At 32.5% G+C, this 20,666-nt stretch overlaps 2 protein-coding genes across 3 annotated transcripts in view; both read left to right on the forward strand.

Annotated features, from left to right (window-relative positions):
• Window positions 1-166: 166 nt before the first annotated feature.
• LOC131849501 (uncharacterized) lies at window positions 167-1,061 on the forward strand. The gene has a single exon (XM_059199581.1). It carries the CDS (start codon window positions 191-193, stop codon window positions 872-874), a length of 684 nt encoding a protein of 227 aa, XP_059055564.1. The 5' UTR covers window positions 167-190; the 3' UTR covers window positions 875-1,061.
• Window positions 1,062-17,639: 16,578 nt separating this feature from the next.
• Window positions 17,640-20,666, forward strand: part of LOC131849435 (protein dachsous-like) — a 165,152-nt gene continuing 162,125 nt past the window's right edge. Inside the window, exon 1 of one of the 2 annotated variants that reach the window (XM_059199513.1) lies at window positions 17,640-19,278. In XM_059199513.1, coding sequence (XP_059055496.1) covers window positions 17,923-19,278 — 1,356 coding nt within the window. In that variant the 5' untranslated portion in view covers window positions 17,640-17,922. The remainder of the gene's footprint in view (window positions 19,279-20,666) is intronic. The other variant, XM_059199512.1, reaches the window with a different exon arrangement.

Consider the following 20,666-nt stretch of genomic DNA (forward strand, 5'->3'; position numbering starts at 1 on the left):
GGTATTAATTCTAAGGGTAATAACTTTATATAGGAGATGCAGTTTTGTACCCAAAAATCCTCACAAATAAAATTTATTTTTTTTCACAGAGTGCTGTTTTATTCTATTATTAATATTAGTCTGAACTATTGTCAAAATTAACAATGCTTATTCGCGTCATTGTCAAACAAACTTACAAATAAAAGTAATAATGTTTAAAAATATACCCGAGGAGAATTCTCATAAAAATAAACTACCCTCTAAAAAGCGTAATAAACGAAAGAAAAAGGGTAATCAGAATAAACAAGTAGGAGCCAGAAGAGATAGAAAGAAAACTACCAAACTGACCTTCGCTATGTCGGATTGGGCTGAAAATTTCGCATCTGCAGCTACATGGCAACTGAAACACCAGTTGGCTTACTGGAAAGCACGTGCGAAGTCTCTCGAATATGAGAACAAAGTGTTACACGATATAATACGTAAGAAACATTACAATCCACATGGATCTGAATGCAGTACTCGAGAACAATCGGAATCTGAGGAAGAGAATGTCACCGATGAAGATGGCGTTGGTGAAGAAGACGAAGATTTTGAAGTTAGTGAGGAGTTTATTCAGTTCTTAACGACAAACGCTAGGTATAAAGAGGAAGCAAGACTCGAGAAAGAACGTTTGAAAACTGCTAGTCAAGCAAACGAAAATTTAGATACAGAAATGGAAGAGAGTGTTGAGGAAACTGCAGAGCAGAGGCAAGCAAGATTGATGGATTTATATGGGAGAGACTGGCAAAGAATATCAGCACTAGAAATGGCATTACAGTCAAAATATATTGATGACAGTGATAACAACAAACCTGTGTATTGGCCACATTTGCCATTTAACTTGAATTATAATTGAATGTGTTGATTTTATGTGTATATAGACTATTTGTTGCGTTTAACGTTTGAAATAAAAATCTGGCACTGGCCGATTAAGGATTAGTATCTGTTGCTTGTACTTTATGATAGTCTATGCTACATTTAAAAAAGAATGGAAATATATCATGGGTTAAATAGAAAAATGGCAATATTCTAAAAGTTCATTTTTAAAAAGACGAGTATTTAAAGTTTTTAAATCACAAATATTTTTTTTAAGTTTTTAATTTACATAGAAGTATTATATATAATTTTAAAAGTATTTAGATAATGATTAAGACGGCGTGGTTGATTTGATTGATTTATATAAAATGAGGTAATTCTAGCTTCTATATTGAAAAATGACATTTTTCTATTTAATCGATGATGTGATGAAATTTTGGAGTTGAACATTAAGAAAGTTATTGTTAATTACAAGCCAAATAGCACAGAGCTGATCACTTGAAGGTTTAGATAATGTTAGATTATTAGTTAGTTAATTTGACTGTACTTTTTAAAGGCTTGTTACTTCATAACTCCGTCATTTATAAACTTGTTTTTTAATTTTGTTTGAAAGATGCTTTCAAATTATTCCCATTTTTTTTTTGTTATTGGAAGTAATTCTTTTTAAAAAAATATTGTGTATGTCTATTTATTAAACTGTATGCTCTCACTAACTGTAACTTATGAGCTAGTTGGTTTTTTTATATAAAAAGTACAGTAGTAAATGAAGTCTATGATAATCAATAGACCACACTTGTATCTTCATATCTAATGGCAATATCTGTATTACTGTTTTCCTTTTCAGTTTTTGACACCAGAAAGACTAATATTATGTGGTATTTTGGATATGCTTTCTGTATACTGCATCCCTCTGATACCTGAACTATATTACTATTTAATATTTTCACACCTTTTAGTTTCTATTCACACACTTAAACCTAAAAATGAAAAATAACAAAATTATTTAAAAGAACAACACACAAGTTTCTAGCTCGTTCTTCTTGTGAACAGCTTTCCAAATGAGCAGTAGATTAAAAAAAATGACATGACTATACAAATGTGCTTCAATGTAAGTTTATTTGAATAAATGATTTTCTATTCAACTCTATTCCTGAACTGGCATAATTGGTCGTAAAAATAACAACCAATGACATACTATAGAAGAAAGTAGAAGAGATATTCCGTGGATAATTAAACAGTAAATATAATTTATTGTTTAATGGTTCAATCACATCACAAAAATAATCTTACAACATTTTATTATTGTTGCTGACAATCAGTGTTAATGTTTAACACTGTATTTTAATATTTTATAAGATCACCACTGTGCCTCAGTTTGAGAGTTCAGAGATGGACTTAGCATTCTGTATGAGTGCTAGGTTCATCTCTAATGGCAGAGAGGGAAACTGAACAATTCCTGGGACTTGTGACCCTGGTGTAGGTCTAAAGGACAAATGTCAACGCACACCTTCATTGCTTGTGTTTCTCTCCCTGCAGTCAAATCTAGTAAGAACCTCCTATATTCATATATAAAAAAGGTTGTGAAAATGTAACAAACAGATGTAATAAAATTACATAGATATATTGCCTTCAGTCAAGTTTAACCATAATAATGTAAATAAAATAATAAATATATAAGTAAGTATGCTTTTTATTTCATACAATAAATACTCATTTCAAATTATAGACTATAATCGCCATAATGATTCTGACTAAGTATGATTTGCATTTTAAATGAGTCATAATGGAATGGTGTAGTGCCTTAGCTGAAGGTATACTATACGCTGTCTGGCCACCAGTGGAGGATGTTAAGATGAGCTTCATATCAGGGTTAACCAGTATTTTTTTTATCATATGGAATGATGAACTCTGCTTGGCGATGTTTATACTAGATGTCGCTACTAGTCTATTGGACAATTGTTTTAATGGATGATGGCATGGAGCACTCGCCTGTGTTAGCGCTATTAGATGATGATAAAATGAACATGAAGTCAGATCAGTTAGTCCATCAAGGTAAATCAGGGTGAATCGGCACCTCGATAGTTTCTAGGCAGAAACGCGTGGAAGAAAACCTGACCTGATACATTGTTAGCATAGGGGTCATTTGTCCACAGTAGGTACTAACAAATCCCCTTAACCAAGACTAAGAAATTATAGACATACGTGCATCTTTATCTTGTTACAAAGTGTAATAAAGAAATAGTACGATGACGTATAATGCTATTATATTGTTATTTTTGTTAAAAAGTATTTTAATAATAGAAATACTATGACATACAACGCCATCTAGCGTAAACTAAGCAAAGTTGGTGGTGCGAAGTTACAAATATTACTGAATTCTTTCCACATTGTTAAAAGACTTACTATATAAAAAATTTTGCACTCCTTTTCCAAAATTCTCTTGCCCAACAACGTTTTTATATAGTCTGTTTATTTGTGGGGTATTCTTTACCTCTAGATGCTCCGTTTCTCTCTTTAAAACCATCCCTCGCCTCTTAGATTAATCTCCCGCTTTTAAGTTTATCTCTGACAGAAAAAATTATACATTTTCTATTTACTCACTGTATTTTCATACCCGCTGTTATCTTTCATGTTCCACCCATAAACTGCCAATCTTTATACTAGATGTCGCTACTAGTCTATTGGCCTTAATTTAATCTTCGCGATAGACTCACAGATTTCAAGTAATTTAATATCTTTGCTAAACTAAGAATCGATTTATTTTATTTATATAATAATATATATTATAATATAATTACTTATATTTAATTACTCCTAGACGGTTTCATTGATTATTTATGTACTTTATATAGAGTATACTCTGTTGGTCTTGTGCTGATTTCTTCATTATTAATATTGATTAACATAGGTATATTGAGAAATAATGAAAATATTTTTTTTATCATTATATATATATATTATAGTAAATACGTGAAATAAAAACTTTGTATCCCATTTGTGCGGACGGATGAGTACGAAATTCGCACACATACTTTATATAGAGAAGGAACGCAGGAGCTAATATTTCTTAAAATATCACATAAAAAATCTATTGAATTAAGAAAAAAAAAACACACGCACATATATGTATATACTCGTTTGTTTAACTGTTATTGCTGGTTCAAAGATCTTTTTGTTTTTGTATTACAATATTATCTTGTTATGGTCGAATTTCCAGCACTGGATGACCACTAACTTCTTGAATAACAATTTTCAAACCAAGTATTACATAATTTATTTCATTTATTTCCTTGTGTGGCCAAGTAACAAAGTAAGTCGTTGATGTCTTTTCCAAGGGCACCGTTTGTAGAGGGAAGGCGGTCGATGGTTCGTTTCTATATGAAAGTATGTGCTTACTTAAAAAAAATATTATTAAAAAATGTCTGTTTGTTCTTGCTAATCTCTGAAACGTCTGGTCAGATTTTGATCACGTTTACGTTCATTATCAATGATCCTGGCTGCTAACCTACTTTGACGGCTTATCCAATTTTAGTGAAAATATATATTGGAAATTTCATGTCAATTGGGTAAGTTGTTTTGATAATTATATTTAATACTAGCTGCACCTACTTCGTCCGCGTGGAATATAACTTTAATTTCCTAAAATAAAAGTTTATTTTCTAAAATGAATGTAGTCTAAGTTACTCCTTATTACATCAGCTACCTGCCAAAAAAAGTCCATCCAGCCATTTCAGAGATTAGCTGGAACAAACAGACAGACAGACAGATAACTATTGTAAAAAATCTTATTTTGGTGTATGTATTGTATTTATATTCATATGCATGTAGTTAAAATTGTATTTATATGTATAGACTAGATGTGCCCGCGGTTTCATCCGCGCTAAATTTCAACACATAGGCAACAAAAAACACAAAAATATAGCCTATATGTCATTGTGTAGCTATATTACTGTAAAGTTTTATCAAAATGCGTTCAGTAGTTTTTGCGTGATAGAGTAACAAACATCCTTACAAACTTTTATACTTCTAATATTTATAACATAAATATTGTTTTAGTTTATAAATAGTTTTATTACAATATTGTCCTAATATGGCAATAAAATGTAAAGTGGCAACACTGACTAGTAGATAAGTTCGTTATAATAGAGAAATAGTTGTAATTGATGTATGTTCGATATTGACTTTATGTTTAAAATTTATATTGTAAAAATTCTTATACCTACTTGTTAAGTTTTGATTCAAAAGGACTTGTATCCAAAGCAATAAATATAATGAATTAAAGAAATCAATTGACATTCAACTGACGTTAAAGGTGACATTGATTGCTTATCATCAAATATAAATAAGAGAAAATGTACAGAATGAATTGTAAATAATGAAAATATTTGCGGGTTCATACCGGAATTTATGGGGTATAGGGAGAATGGCAGCAGTCGTGAAGGTGAGTGTCAATGTATTAGAATGGAGCCTGAAAACCTAAATCTGATTCACTCAGGCACTACTTGGAGTTTCTCTCTCTGCCACACAAGAACTTGGCATTTGTGCGGCGGTTCCACGAAATGCTAAAGCCGTCACTATCCTGATACAAAGGGAATACAAATTATGAGTTGTCTGGTAGAGTTTTAATACAATAGACGTAGGTCATAGTGCTTTAGGACTTAACACCTAGTAATATTCCAAGTCCTAAAAAACATAACAAAAGAAACTAACTTTATAGCAGTCGTCTAGTACCCATAACATAGACCTGCTTAGCTGCGGATTAGACGGAACTGTGTGACATTATTATTATATTATTAAATATAATAATAATACCTTGTCGATGTTATATGTCTTACTTGAACGAATAAGAGATTTTTGTTATTTTAAATATATGTACTAGACATATAAAGTACTTATATGCTATGTAATTACATTTAGAGATTAAAAAAATAATTATATCAAAAATATGTGCCAGATGAGCTTGTTTCCAGTTTTTCTCAACTGAATTAGCTAGCCGGCCTGGTCAGTAGGGACTGCGATAAAAACTGTAACCAAGAGGCCGAAGGGTGCTTCATGAATAAATATTTTTTGATTTGATTTGACCGAATTAAAAAATATATAAGCTGTATAAGAAATAAAATATGCCGCTTGAATACGAGTCTTGTAGATATACCGCTGTTAATCCCCGAATACGAGTCTTGTAGATGTGCACACGATTTGAGAAACACTTCCCCATTTAAGCTGTGTACATACAGTTGTTAAAACGTTTTTTTAATGTAATTAGAATAGCAAACAAACAGGTGAAGGGTGGCTGTGGTGAGGGCTTTGAACCCCTTAGCCCCAGCATAGACTTTGGGGGCAATAACCTATGGGTAGTTGAATTGTAAATCTTTTAGGACCGACTACCTAAAAAGAATAACTTAAGCTTTGGATATTACTCACAAGACTTCTTTTTAAGTTGGGGAAAATCCTCATGGAAACCAGCACGCCTTGGACAAGCAACAGGTACTGTTGAATTCTTACTGGCTAAAGACCCCAAGGTGTTGCTTTTCTAAACGAAATCTTCTCATCTCGAAATCATTCCGAACTGACGGTAGATTTGACATATCTATAGAGTCTGTAATAGACCTACATGAATAAAGATATTTAGAATTTGAATTTGAATAATATTTTCCCAGAATTAGTTTGTTAGTTACACGACTAAGAATTACAATTAAACTAAACTAAAACTAACTTAAGAATTAGTGTCATACTTGGAGACTAATGTAATATCCAGAATAAACTCAATATGAGAACTTTTAAATAGTCAGATTTATCTTACACTCATTCGGAACGCAGACTCATCGCGAGACGAATGAGAAAGAAACTTGCGTGTTACACTTTGAAATAAATGGGGAAGAATAGAATAGAATAGAAAATTATATTATATAAACTTAATTTAAGCATTTTTCAATAGTCATAATATTTTTTTTTATCTACCGCTCGTTCGGAACGTTGTCTCATCACAAGAAGAACGAGCAAGAACGAGCAAGCACTTGTGTGAAGAAGCAGATGAGCTAAATGGTTAAATAAATTCAGGTCCTTTCCCAAATTTGAATTTAAAAATGAATCTGTATTATTGTAAACATGTACAACATTTATTTAAAAACAATACAATCTTAGTTTGTTGTCAGTTCTTCTCATCTCGAAATAATTCCGAACTGACGGTAAATTTGACATATTATAGGAGTCTATAATAGGCCTATATGAAAATATGTTGAATTTGAATTTGCACGACCGCTCCGTCACCAGTGTGTCTCCACCCTAACGACATCTTCAAATGTTTTTTCGCCGCCCTTGCTGGAATGCCGCGAAATGTTACCATCTGCCTTATACAGCCATCGATGGGATTCCACGCTTATTTTGCCACGATCATGATCACATAATTTTCTTGTCCAATCCCCACCATTTTGTTACCCAAACACAAAAATCTTATAATACGAGTATAGGTAATTATTCTTAGCAGGGATGTTAGGGAGCTCCATAATCGTAACCGAAATTATAGGATATCCGATATATAAAAATATTCGAAACCGTAACTGAAATAAAAGTTTCGGATAATATCGGATAGGGGCGGAGACTAATAGAGACGTGTTATGTAACCATTTCTTTTTTCAGGACAATTCACACAGCGCCATATAGTCCCTAGTTAAGCTAAATAAAGCTTGTGTTACGGGTACTAGATAACTGATACAAGTACATAGATAATTTTTTTTCGTAAATACATACATGCTATACATAGAAAACACCCAGACCGATACAAACAATCATACTCATCAATACAAATGTTTGTGCCGTGCGAGGTATCGAACCCGCGACCATCGGACGTAAAGCGGTGTGCTAGACCGCTAGACCACCGAGGTCGTCAATTAACTACTTGAATAGAATAGAATAGAATAGAAAATCATTTATTCAAATAAACTTACATTGAAGCACTTTTGAATAGTCATTACATTTTTTAATCTACCGCTCGTTCGGAAAGCTGTCTCATCACAAGAAGAACGAGCAAGAAACTTGCGTGTTGCTCTTTTAAATAATTTTATTATTACTTTACATTTTTAAGTTTAAGTGTGTGAATACAAACCACCAATTAGCACTAATTCTATTAAATACTCATTTGTGTAGTTAATTAAAGTAATATATAGTAATATATATTACTTTTGAAATTCCTTAAAAAATTTATATTCGTCACCGAAATTATCCGAAGCTAACGGATGATACGAAATAATGTCATATCCATATCCGTATCTGTATCCAGTATAATAATCATTCCTATAGGTATCCGAAACCTAACCATAACATCCCTAATTCTTAGTACTTGATTCGTGCAAAACAGCGCGATAATAGCTGTAACCCAAAAGCAGATTGGAGTACAAAAATTTTATCATTTACTGCTTAAATATATTCTTTGGGTTTGAATCCGTACTCATATAACAATAATAATTGAAGGCCTCACTGGTCTAGCAGTTTAGCACTTTACTTCCGATGATCGCGGGTTTTGGTTCGATTCCTCGCACATTGCTTATATTTGTATTTATGAGTATTACTATTTGTATGGTTCTGTGTGTTTTTTTAAGTATATTACGTACGTATTTACAATAAAAAGCTATCTGAGTATATATATTTATATCAGTTGTCTAGTACCCAAGACTAGATGGCGCTGTGTTAATTGTACAGTTATTATTTTTTTTATTCTCTAAATGCTGGCGTTAAAAACATGTGATTGAGCCTGTAATTACCTTTAATTAAAACTGTAATTAAATTTATTACTTTTTCAAAGACTTAACGGATCTGAATGGAATTTTCTATGAAACCTGTATTATCATCACGTATCGCAAGGAGGGATTTATCTAAAAAAGGAGACGAAGTCTCGGGTAATAAATAGCTAATATACTATAGGTTTGCTTATTTATATATTACTAATGACCCGTCCCGGATTCGCGTGGATGCCTTACAAATCTTTGAATTTCTCGGCTTGTTCTTTACTATAACAGCATTATACATATAAAACTTCCTTTTGAATCACTCTATCTATTGCTGAAAACTGCATTAAAATCCGTTGCGTAATTTAAAAGATATAAGCGAACAGACAAAAAAACAGGCAAAACAAAACAGAATATAACTTTTTGTGTGAATAATCTCGTTTTCGATATAGAAAGATTCTTTAAACTTAAAGAAGAATATAAGTCTTTATAATTAAATGAGTGCAGTCCCTACAAATGATATCCATTCACGAGTATGACGGTTGAAATGAAAACCAAATATGTATACTATCAAGTCATAATTCAACACCAAAAATGAAATTAACAACGCCGAATTTGCAAGCGCAAGGAATTCCTCAAGGTATCTACCTACTTTATCTGTTATCAATGCTTATCCAAGTATCGAACCAAACAACGTTGCATCCCTGTCCGAGGCTGTGGAATTGGCGTTCAAACGGTATGCGAGACCAACCTGTTCTGAAGGGGCGCCCCCCCATCATCCCGTCTCTCTGGCAGTGCCTTCCGAGCCTTCGTATACGACGGTACGACCGCGCGCGACCGTTTGCCACTCGAGAAACTTGAAACAAACGTGTTATATATGTGAAATGTGGTAAAATATTAAGCCGTGATTATCGGATTGCAGTGTAGTGTCTTAATAATTATTACCACAGTTGTTGTGTACATATTAATCGGGTATCTATAACGAAGCTTTTTTCCGTATATAAAACAAGAATTCATTATGTTTGTGCACAAAATTGTGTTCTGTTGATAGGATTTTGGAGGTTTGTAATAGTTTACAATTAAATAATCCTATTTAATAACTAATTATGTGTTTTATAGTTACCAAACTAGCGTAGTTTGTAGGCGTTGTAAAGTTATGCCAGTCCCTAGAACTGAATGTAGTGCATTTATGTTCCACATAACTCTTGTTATAGATGTGTACCACAAGTTTACTTCATTACATAGTATAATATAGTCTTGGCCGCTGTCTGTTCGTTTATAACTTTTAAACTACTCAACGGATTTTAATACAGTTTTCTGCAATAGATAGAGTGATTCAAGGGGAAAGTTTATAGGTCTAATACATGCAAGTTATAGTGTAGAACAAGCCGAGAATTTCAAAGATTGTAATTCATCCGAGCGAAGTCGGGACGGGTCGTTAGTATATTAAAAAGCGTGATAGTACTCTATCACAGGAATAGTAAGGCATAAGGCCTTGTAAATCAACAGGCTCTGGTCTTAATCTAATTACAGTAGGTAACAGAAGATAAAAAAAAATTGTGCGTATGAAGTTTTGTATAAATGAAAGTATAATTTCATAATTATAATACTTAGCGGGTTATCCTATGATTGATAGTAAATTGTGATTATGTGATAGTTCTGATATTCAAAGTAGGTTTATTTTAAACATTAAAAATATTTGTATTTGCTTATTTTAAAATGGAATGTTATAGGTTGAAGTGGAATAGAACTTACTAGAGCTTTTATATTAAGACGAAAGTAGATAGTTATCACTTAGAAAGATTTCTGTCTGTCTGTAGATACAGACAGACAGATATCTATGTTGTCTATGTCTTCATATAAAATACAGGTCAGGCATATACTATACAATTTATTAATAAAAAGCTTTTTAATAATCATCTAAGCCGTTCATTATAAAAACCGTGTATCTGTCCGTTTACAACATATCATAAAGTTTACACTTCAGTTAATAATAATAGTAGAAAAGGTAACAAATGTCATTGCATTACATTACTTATACACATATTAAAATTTTCTTAAAAGCAAAAGAAACAATATTTAGATTGTAAAAGTAGATAAGTTTACTGAATATAACAAAAAATACATTTTTTTTCCAAAAACACAGTTCAAATTAAAATAAGCTTATGTAATATAGAAAATATAATTTTATAGGTGATATAACTACAATATATAGGTATTTCTAAAGATTTCTACATTTTTTTTACAAGATAAACTTTTTAACGTCTAATTTTTAATGCTTATCGCTAAGTTTATATTATACTAGCTACTCACCCCTTCGCATGGTTGTACATGTATTATATATATAAACCTTCCTGCTGAATCACTATAACGATTATAAAAAACAGTTTAAAAAAAAATTAAGAATACATATGGATAGACAGCGACAGCGACTTTGTTTTGTACTATGTAATGATTACCTATAGTCTTATATTGTTTAAATTTGGAACTATCGCAAATAAAAAAAATAGATCCTTCTAAAAAATAGGTTCCTTAAAAATTAAGCTCAGGCACCATGCGGTCAGCCGCATGGTCAGTCTATATACATAACTCTACTTTCTGAACTTTGATGAATATAATAATAAAATTAATAATAAAAAACCCGAGCAAAAAGGCTGAGAAAGCGAAACACACAAATAATAATAATAATATAATAATAATAATAATAAAATGTAATCTTCTTGTCTCATCCTCCGATATGAAATCAAAAAGAGAGGACATACGAATAATTATCAGTAGGAGAGGAAGTAAAAAAAAGTAGTATAAAATTTTATCATTCCTCAGCCGGCGGCGATTTGCAGGCCTACAGTAGACAACTTAAAATAGCTCTTAAAATAAGTTAATTAAGCAGAGTTTTATGTTTTTCATATCAGCACGGATCAGGTTATTTTTTTTTATATTTTTTTTATGGATGATGGTTATCATTTAAAAGATTGACTCTATGAGAATATTACTATAACAATATAATTTTGTGTCAGTTTGTTTTATGAAGCGATTTGAAAACACAAAATCGCGGGGCATAGCTAGTTTAGCATAAAATTATTCGTGTTAAAAAACTATATTAATAACTAGTTATAAGTTATATTATTGTAAAGTTTCATTTCAGTAGTTTTGTGTAAAAGAGAAATCCATCCACCCATACCCACAAACTTCCGTGTATATAATAATAATAATCTCTGAACAATTCACATAGCGCCATCTAGACCCAAGTTAAGCTAGCTAAAATTTGTGTTATGTGGGTGTATGTTGTATCAATTATATACTAGATAATTGATACAAATACATAGTTTTTTTTCGTAAATACATACATATCATACATAGAAAACACCCAGATCGATACAAACAATGATACTCATGATTACAAATGTTTATGCCGTGCGAGGAATCGAACCCGCGACCGTCGGAAGTAAGGCGGTGTGCTAAGCTACTGAGGTCGTCTTACAATATAGTAAGAATCGTTTATAATATTAGATAGATATATAATAAACGCGAGTTTAAAAATAAGTACACATTTCTGTTATACCTACTATTAAAGTTGGACTAGTTTAGTATAACTCTTTAGATAAATTAACAAACACACGAACAGGCAAGCGTGATCTGAAACATCGTCAAGTTCAATAGCTGGTGTGTTGAAGCATGTTGAAGTGAGTACAGGATCGATTACAATCATTACATTGAATGCAAAACAGGCCGATATGCCGGGCCGGCTGGCTAAAGTGCTTATTGTTTGCGCTAGACTGTTTTCGTGTTGAATTGTATATGATACTATTAAGGCTTGTACTATAAAAACGAACATTATGAACAGTATCGCAATATCTATATGCTAATATATTGAACAACTATAATAACTAGTGGTCGAAATTCAAACATAATCAATTTTACATTAAAGATCATTACATAGTATAAAACAAAGTCGCTTTCGCTGTCTGTCCGTCCATATGTATGCTTAAATCTTTAAAACTACGCAACGGATTTTGAAGCGGTTTTTTAAATAGATAGAGTGATTCAAGAGGAAGGTTTATATATATATGCAACACATGTTTACATGTATAATACATCCGGGCAAAGCCGGGGCGAGTAAACAATATTAATCTATTCTCAATTTGACAACAGACTTCAACATTTATTGTTTAAAGGGTTTATAGTAAGTAAATGTGTGAATTATCATACTCCTCCGTTAGCACAATTTTTGAAAGGGTTACAAAGTTTGTGTTTCACGTATTAATATATATGTATAGATAATAGATTAGATATCTTATTTCAATCTTAAAACACACAACAAATAAAAGTTAATAGTAGTAACAACACGTATAATAAAAGCGTTTAAACTAATTTGAAAAAATAAATTAAGTAATACTTAAATAAAAAATGTATCTAAATTATTGCCTGACAATGCAGTCTCCATAGGTGAAAGAATTTTGAAATTGAGTTTTAAATTAAAAAAAAATATGTTTCCACTTCACAATATAAAATATAGTGAAATGAAAGTTGAACTCAAATACGTACTTAAATTGTACAAAGAATAGAAAAAAGAGAACAATTGGGGAGACAATGTATATAATTATAACAGAGTTAATAATATGTAACTAACCTTATTACACCAAAAGGAACGGTAAAGGAATTAAAAGAATATGGCAGATATAAAATTTAATTGTTTCCAGTCAGAGAAATGTTTGGGCAAGGTCATAAATTGTCTTAAGTTATTAGAACAAGTTTGTTTCTTCCGTCTATATGAGTGCAAGTTAAAACAGTGTGAAATTAGAATATTTAATACTTCCTCACGACTTTTATCACAGATAGGGTAGTCAGAGCTGTTGTAAACTGTAAACGTTGTGTTTAACAAACCTTTTGACGTTTCGCTGGAAATATTTGAATCCTCACCACTCACTGCCCGTCAGAAATGTGGATTAACAGATTAGAATATGAACTATTGGATCTAAGTCGGGTACTAAACCACTGAGCCAGGTCGTTCCCACGTATAAAGAAAAACGTGAGCATAATTTAAATTTGGGAATTCTGACGTAGGCTTCGCTCGACTGTAAACTGTGACCAATAATTCATTCGGTCGCGCATAGTTTGCGCCGGGGTCCAAAATTTGGAATTTTTGATGTTGCCGCCCTGCGCATACGCAGCATTTCTGCTCCTAATTCATTTAGAAAACGAGTTTTTCTTACTTCACCACAAATAAAACCACACAATCGTACGTTGCACTTAATTTATTTACTTAGAATTTCTTCAAGGATCAAGATTTAGTCGTAAAAAATGTGTTTTTGTTTTTGGCGCACCTCCTAAACCAGTTTTAGTGGTTGTAGCATGGCATTTACAGAAAGTTAATCTAGATTTAATGTCGATGGGTGGTTGCTAATAAAATTGATATTTTATTACTGCCAAAGTAGCAGGCGGCCAAAATGGCGGTGTCGCGACCAAGATGTGCAGATACCTGGATGTCAGAAACATTAACTTTTACCTAAATTAAGAGTGTAATGGTGGGCAAGTCGATGTGTATAACATTAATGGCACTGGATTTTAGTTTAACTTAATTTTCTTTTAATTACTTAGTATAATTGTAGTTTGTATTCACATAAAATGTTAAAAGTATATAGTAAGTAAATTAAAAATGTATAGAAATATAAGAATATATACATCTTCTTATATATCTATATATTTTAAACAATAATATTTTGTTTATTCTACCTTTATTCTATAATATAGGTAGAATAAAAAATATATACCCAATGACGATCCAGACATGAACCCTCTGGAGACGGATGTCAGGAGAGCCGACCCCAATTAAGATGGGAGTAGGCCGGGAGAGAGAGATTCCATAATAAATTTAATACTAAAAAAAATATATATTATTAAATTTATTTGAATTATTATTATTTCTATTTGTAAAATAACATACGTATGAAAAATATTTTCAAATATTCAGTATTCTCGACAAATAAGGTTAAATAAGTTACTTAGCTAAATCGACATGGGTTTGCTTAAAATAATAATTATATAAATACAGAGCCGTCGCTTCCCTGGTCTCCCACACAATTGGCCCGTTTTTTCTTATCGTTTGCGGATGGGTTTTTTCTAGGATTGTTACCTGCGCTCACATCGCACCGTCCCTTTAACAATGACTGCACTTGTCTTTCCCTTGTATCTCGAGAACTGTTTGTGTTACCGCCAGGGGTGGGAAAGTTAAATGCAGCCAATATAGACAATATTCTTAATGTAATCTACTACGGTTCTTAAATGCTATCTGTGAACCGCGACTTTGTTTGCTATTTTATGTAAACTTGATACGGTACATCAATATATATACCGTATCAGGCTTATCTTATTATACCATATCGTTATCTTATATTATTATATTAGTATACATATGTCTGATATATTGACATTAAACATTATAGCAGATATTTTTTTCTTCTGCATTTACAATATTAGTATGATATACATAAAAAAAAATTAACTTCATTTAGGCGCCTAGTCGTGAAAAAGCAACAATTTCTAGTTTTAAATGGACGTAAACTTTTCTATAAATATATATTATTATATATATAAATTTTATGCGGGTGAAAATGCGGGCACAGCAAGTATGTCTATCTATATATAAAAATATGAAATATGATTTTTTCTATGATTATTTATATTGTCTTTAATTTTATTAAAGTAAAAATTAAAACGTTCCTAGGGTTATCTCTAGTTATGAGCTTAGAAAATAGCAATCAAATATTTCATAGCAGATGTAATTTGTGGTCATAGACACATTTATGAATATGATAGAATAAAAAAATATGTATGTCTTTAAAAAATGTATCTAAGTATTTATATTAGTACCTGTTGAGACACTCTTTTGATATAAATATATTTAAAGTTTTCTTGTATTCTTTAATCAAAACTATAAAAAAAAAAATATTATGTCACATAACTCTCTACCATCTTACAATTAAATACATTTTTCAGTCATAAATAGTTTTACTACATATTTCTACAACAGTACCCATAACACAAGTACTGCCCATTTTACCTATTACACAGTTCGGTAGTATTAAACCTTAGTTATATGGAAGTGATATGGGTATCACATGGTAATGTCAAGTGGCGTGATAGCATTTAGGTATATAGGTTACTACTTACCATCAGGTATACCCATAACTTCTTTGCACATCCAACTACATTAAAAAAACCATAATACATCTAAGCTCATTACATGAAATGCTTTATACCACCTCAGGTATTAAGGCTATTTGTTATTTACCAGAATAAAACCGCAAATTAGACGGTTATCAACGAAAAGACCCGTTAATCCATAATCAGAAGCTCATTTCGTGGCAGATACATAAAACCGGTCCATCAAATGATCTGCGAACCACTTGTGGATATCAGAGCCTAACATTTTTAATTCTGTTGTTAGAATTTAAATACTATACCAATAAAATATTGTTTGTGCGGAACACCAATAGATGGCGCTATAACAAAATTGTATATAGCTATAGTTATGTTATGTAGAAATATCCTGTTATTTATATGTATTATTACTAGAGACCCGACCGCGATTCGTTACAAATCTTCAAATTTCTCGGCTTGTTCTATACTATAACACGCATGTATTATACATATAAACCTTCCTCTTGAATCACTCTATCTACTGCTGAAAATGGCATAAAAATCCGTTGCGTAATTTAAAAGATATAAGCGTACAGACAGCGGCGACTTTGTTTTATACTACATATATATATAAAGAAGTTTCTTGTACTTAAATTGAGACAATAAACTCTTGTATACATGAGTAAAGTGTTTTGGTATATAATAACTTTAACACCTTCAGAATTAACATATTAACATCTTGATGAAAATATTCAATTTATTTATATACTTTTCTGCACTAGCTAATTTCCAACGTTACATCTTGCTCCGTTGTATTAGGAATAAAAATAGTTTATTTTTTTAAAGCTAATCATAACATAATACATTGGTGAAACCTGCATCCAAATCTGTTAAGTTGTTTCTTAGTTTAGCGTGCACGAATGTACAGACAAACAGGCAAGAACTCCAATAATCAACAATCAATTTTTTTTTTTTCGTAAAAACAATAATTTTAATGCAAAAATGGATATAAATGCAACAGAAAGTTAATATAAACGGTCTCCATTTATCAAGACAGGACCTATAAGCGTATAATATGTAAAAGATACCAAACAAACTGGTCTCAGAAGTAGCTATGACATAAATTAGAAAGATGCAATCTTACGTTCCGTTATAACTTTATGCATTTATCTTCCTTTGCTCACATTTTATTCCGTATACAGGAATATCCATTTAGACATATTCTGTTCGCATTTGGTTGGATGCTTTATTATTAGATAGATAATAATTATTATAGTTATAATCTATTATATATAATTATATTATTATCATTTAATAATAATTACAACCTATAATTTCTGTTATTCTGGATTTATTTATAAACACACATAATAATTATAAGTTTTGAAACGTATTATGCATGTGTTTTAAAAATTATTTGACGATGGTCTATCGGTTTAACACACCGATTTAGGTCTCATGGACGCGGGTTCGATTCCTCGCACGGTACAAACATTTGTATTCATGAGTATCAAGTTTTGTATTAGTCTATTTACAAAAACAATGTATTTATGTAATTATATTAGTTGTATAGTACTCATAATACTTATAATAACCATAACATTAGAAGTATCATTTTTAAATATTTATCTATAGTGTCTAACTCAAAATTGTGTTTAAAAATATATACTGATTTGTTTTTTTTTCGTTTAAATTGCTCTGGAGATGGGCGCAAATAACTGGAACATTTTTTATAATAAAATAAAGTGGTTGTTTATCATAATATATTATTGTAATAGTTTTGTATCGGTTTAAATATATTCTTTAATTCATAAACATAATTTCCATTTGCAGGTGCGAGTGACAATGTGCGTACGGTGAGAACAACAATCGCGCAATGTTGCGCGTCGTCACTTACCTGCTGCTGGCAACAGTGGCGGGCGGCGAACACGTCCGCGAGTTCACCGTCCGGGAGAACCTCCGCGCCGGCTCCTTTGTCGGCCACCTCGGAGATGAGCTGCCCGACGCAGCTCCACCGTACACCATCGTCCCCGTCCCAGGCAGTGCGGTCAACGATGACCTCAAAGTAGACCCTCACACTGGTGAAATAAGGACTAGAGTACCGCTAGATAGAGAAAACAGGGACCAGTATGCACTAGTCGCTATCCCCGCGAGCGGCGATAACATCCGAGTAGTCGTTAGGGTTTCGGACGAAAATGATAATGCTCCTACATTCCCTACTTCAGTGATGAACGTTGAGTTCTCGGAGAACACCCCCAGGGATGTTAAGAGGAAACTGAATCCTGCGAAGGATCAGGATTTAGGTGTATTCAATACACAGAAGTATAATATCGTGTCGGGGAACACAGATAACGCGTTTAGATTATCCTCGCATAGGGAAAGAGATGGGGTTTTGTATTTAGACCTTCAAATCAATGGATTTCTCGATAGGGAGACGACTGATCATTATGAGTTAGTTATTGTAGCTTTAGATGGTGGGACCCCTCCACTAAGTGGAACCATGACAGTTAACATAACTATTTTAGACGTGAACGATAACCCACCAGTATTTGCGGAAAGCGCATATTCGGCAAATGTTCCGGAAAACGCAACGGTCGGCACACCCGTTATGAAAGTGTTCGCAACTGACGCCGATGCAGGTGAAAACGGCTTAATAGAGTATTCGATAAATAGAAGACAAAGCGACAAAGAAAACATGTTTAAGATAGACCCGGAATCTGGTGAGATAACAGTGAATAAAGCTCTCGATTTTGAGACGAAAGAACTGCACGAATTAGTTGTTGTTGCCAGAGATAAAGGCGCGCAGCCCTTAGAAACAACAGCTTTCGTCTCTATCAGAGTGACGGACGTGAACGACAACCAGCCGACGATAGACGTCATATTCTTGAGTGATGATGCTACTCCAAAGATATCCGAATCCGCTCGGTTGGATGAATTTGTCGCGCGGATATCTGTTCACGATCCAGACTCCAAAACCGAGTACTCAAATGTGAACGTTACGTTGAGTGGTGGCGATGGCCACTTTGATTTGCGGACACATGATAATATAATTTATTTGGTGGTCGTTGCGTTGCCTTTAGATCGTGAGTTTAGGTCGTCGTATACTCTGAACGTTGTAGCCACAGATAAGGGATCGCCTCCCTTGCATGCGTCTAGGATAATCAGTCTCCGAGTGACTGACGTGAATGATAACTCCCCTGTTTTTCATGAGAACGAATATAAAGCGAGTGTACCTGAAGCAGCCGCGCCTGGGACGCCTGTAGTACAAGTGTCAGCTTCTGATGCGGACGAGGCAGAAAATTCGGAGATTCGATACAGTCTTCTCCCGACTCCTCAGTCCGATTGGTTCTCGATCGACGAGCGTTCTGGACTAGTGACAACGCGGTCCAGAGTCGATTGTGAGACGAATCCGATGCCGACGCTTACGGTGGTGGCTAAAGATCGCGGTAACCCGCCGTTGTCGTCGACGGCGACTTTAGTGGTAACAGTGTTGGATGTGAACGACAATGAACCGATCTTCGACCAGTCTTTCTACAATGTAACTGTTCCTGAGAGCGAAGCCGTCGGCAGCTGTATATTAAAGGTGAGTCAATTTAAAACGTACATTCATACTGATAGCATTGCGTTTAGAAATTAAATCTTTTCCCACGGCATAATCGAAGCTTAAGTAGGTGCACGAGATCTATTATATATGTCATATGTGCTATAAATAATATCGAATTGCAATTTAAAAATCGATTTCCCGTCGAATAAATCGATTCGCACAATAAATCAGTTATTAATGTTGGCAGTGAAAGCAAACTCGTCAGTGGTAATGTGTGAGATTTATTGAAGTGTATGTACCACGAAATGTTTGAGGTTAACCTTATAATAACTAGAAGTTATTATGAAAATCATATTAACCTAAACACACTAGCATAATTAAGGTCGAAGGCGATTTATTACTTTTATTATTTTGGTTTTTAGCTGTCAACTATTAACTGTAATACGTTTGCACTGAATTACTTTATATTCATGTCAAATTTTATATATATCTAATAACGCAAATAAATCTATATATTGTGTTTATTAAGTATATAGTTTTGCATTTGTTGAAAATTTACAGTTCAATAGTAATAAAATTTATTTATAGTTTTTGTAATTTATTCTAAAGACTGTAAACTGCAATTTGGCGTTATTCCAAGTTGAGGTTTATTTGTATTCAGTTTGCGAAAACGATTGGTTCAATTACAATGTTAGGCGAACTATAAATATATTTATTTTACATCATATAAATCCAGATTTACAGTTTGCCAATGTACCTGTATGTATATGTATTTACAAGATTTTACAATTTTCTTTTTATTATGTTTCTAAGACAATAATGCATCAATTATTTACTTTAAATATGAAGACTCTCATTTCGTTTTTATTTCATAATATTGTGTTTGGTTTATTTTATTTTAATTACTCATTTAAAAAAGGAAAGATTTTTACTGAATGATATTTTAAATTATAAATTAAGTAAATGCAAGGCTAATCAAGTCATCAGTATAAATCAAACATTGTTCAGTCTGAATCAGGCATAATTCTTTCATATAATAATAGAATGTTAATATAAAAGCGAGCAACATGAAATTATTCAGGTAACAACAAGTAATATAGCAGGGTTGCTACCTTAAAACAAGTTAGTCTCGAATGAAGAAATGAAAATAAAGATGTAATCTCATAATGTTATCTCAATTTGTTTTTATTTTATTTATTTATTTTTTATTTCACTATTTAAAATAAATGTACAATTGCCTACCTTAATGCAATATGGTTTTCTAAGTTTGTATAGTACCTACACATATAGGTATACGATCAAAATACGAGTATTTTTACTCGTATTTTGATCGATTTCAAATTAATATTTATCATCATCATCATCGCAGCCCGGAAGACGTCCACTGCTGGACATAGGCCTCCCCCAAAGATCTCCACGACGATCGG

This window comes from Achroia grisella, unplaced genomic scaffold (assembly GCF_030625045.1).
Source record: "Achroia grisella isolate CSIRO2021 unplaced genomic scaffold, CSIRO_AGI_Agris_v1 utg642, whole genome shotgun sequence".
Classification (NCBI taxonomy): Eukaryota; Metazoa; Arthropoda; class Insecta; order Lepidoptera; family Pyralidae; genus Achroia; species Achroia grisella.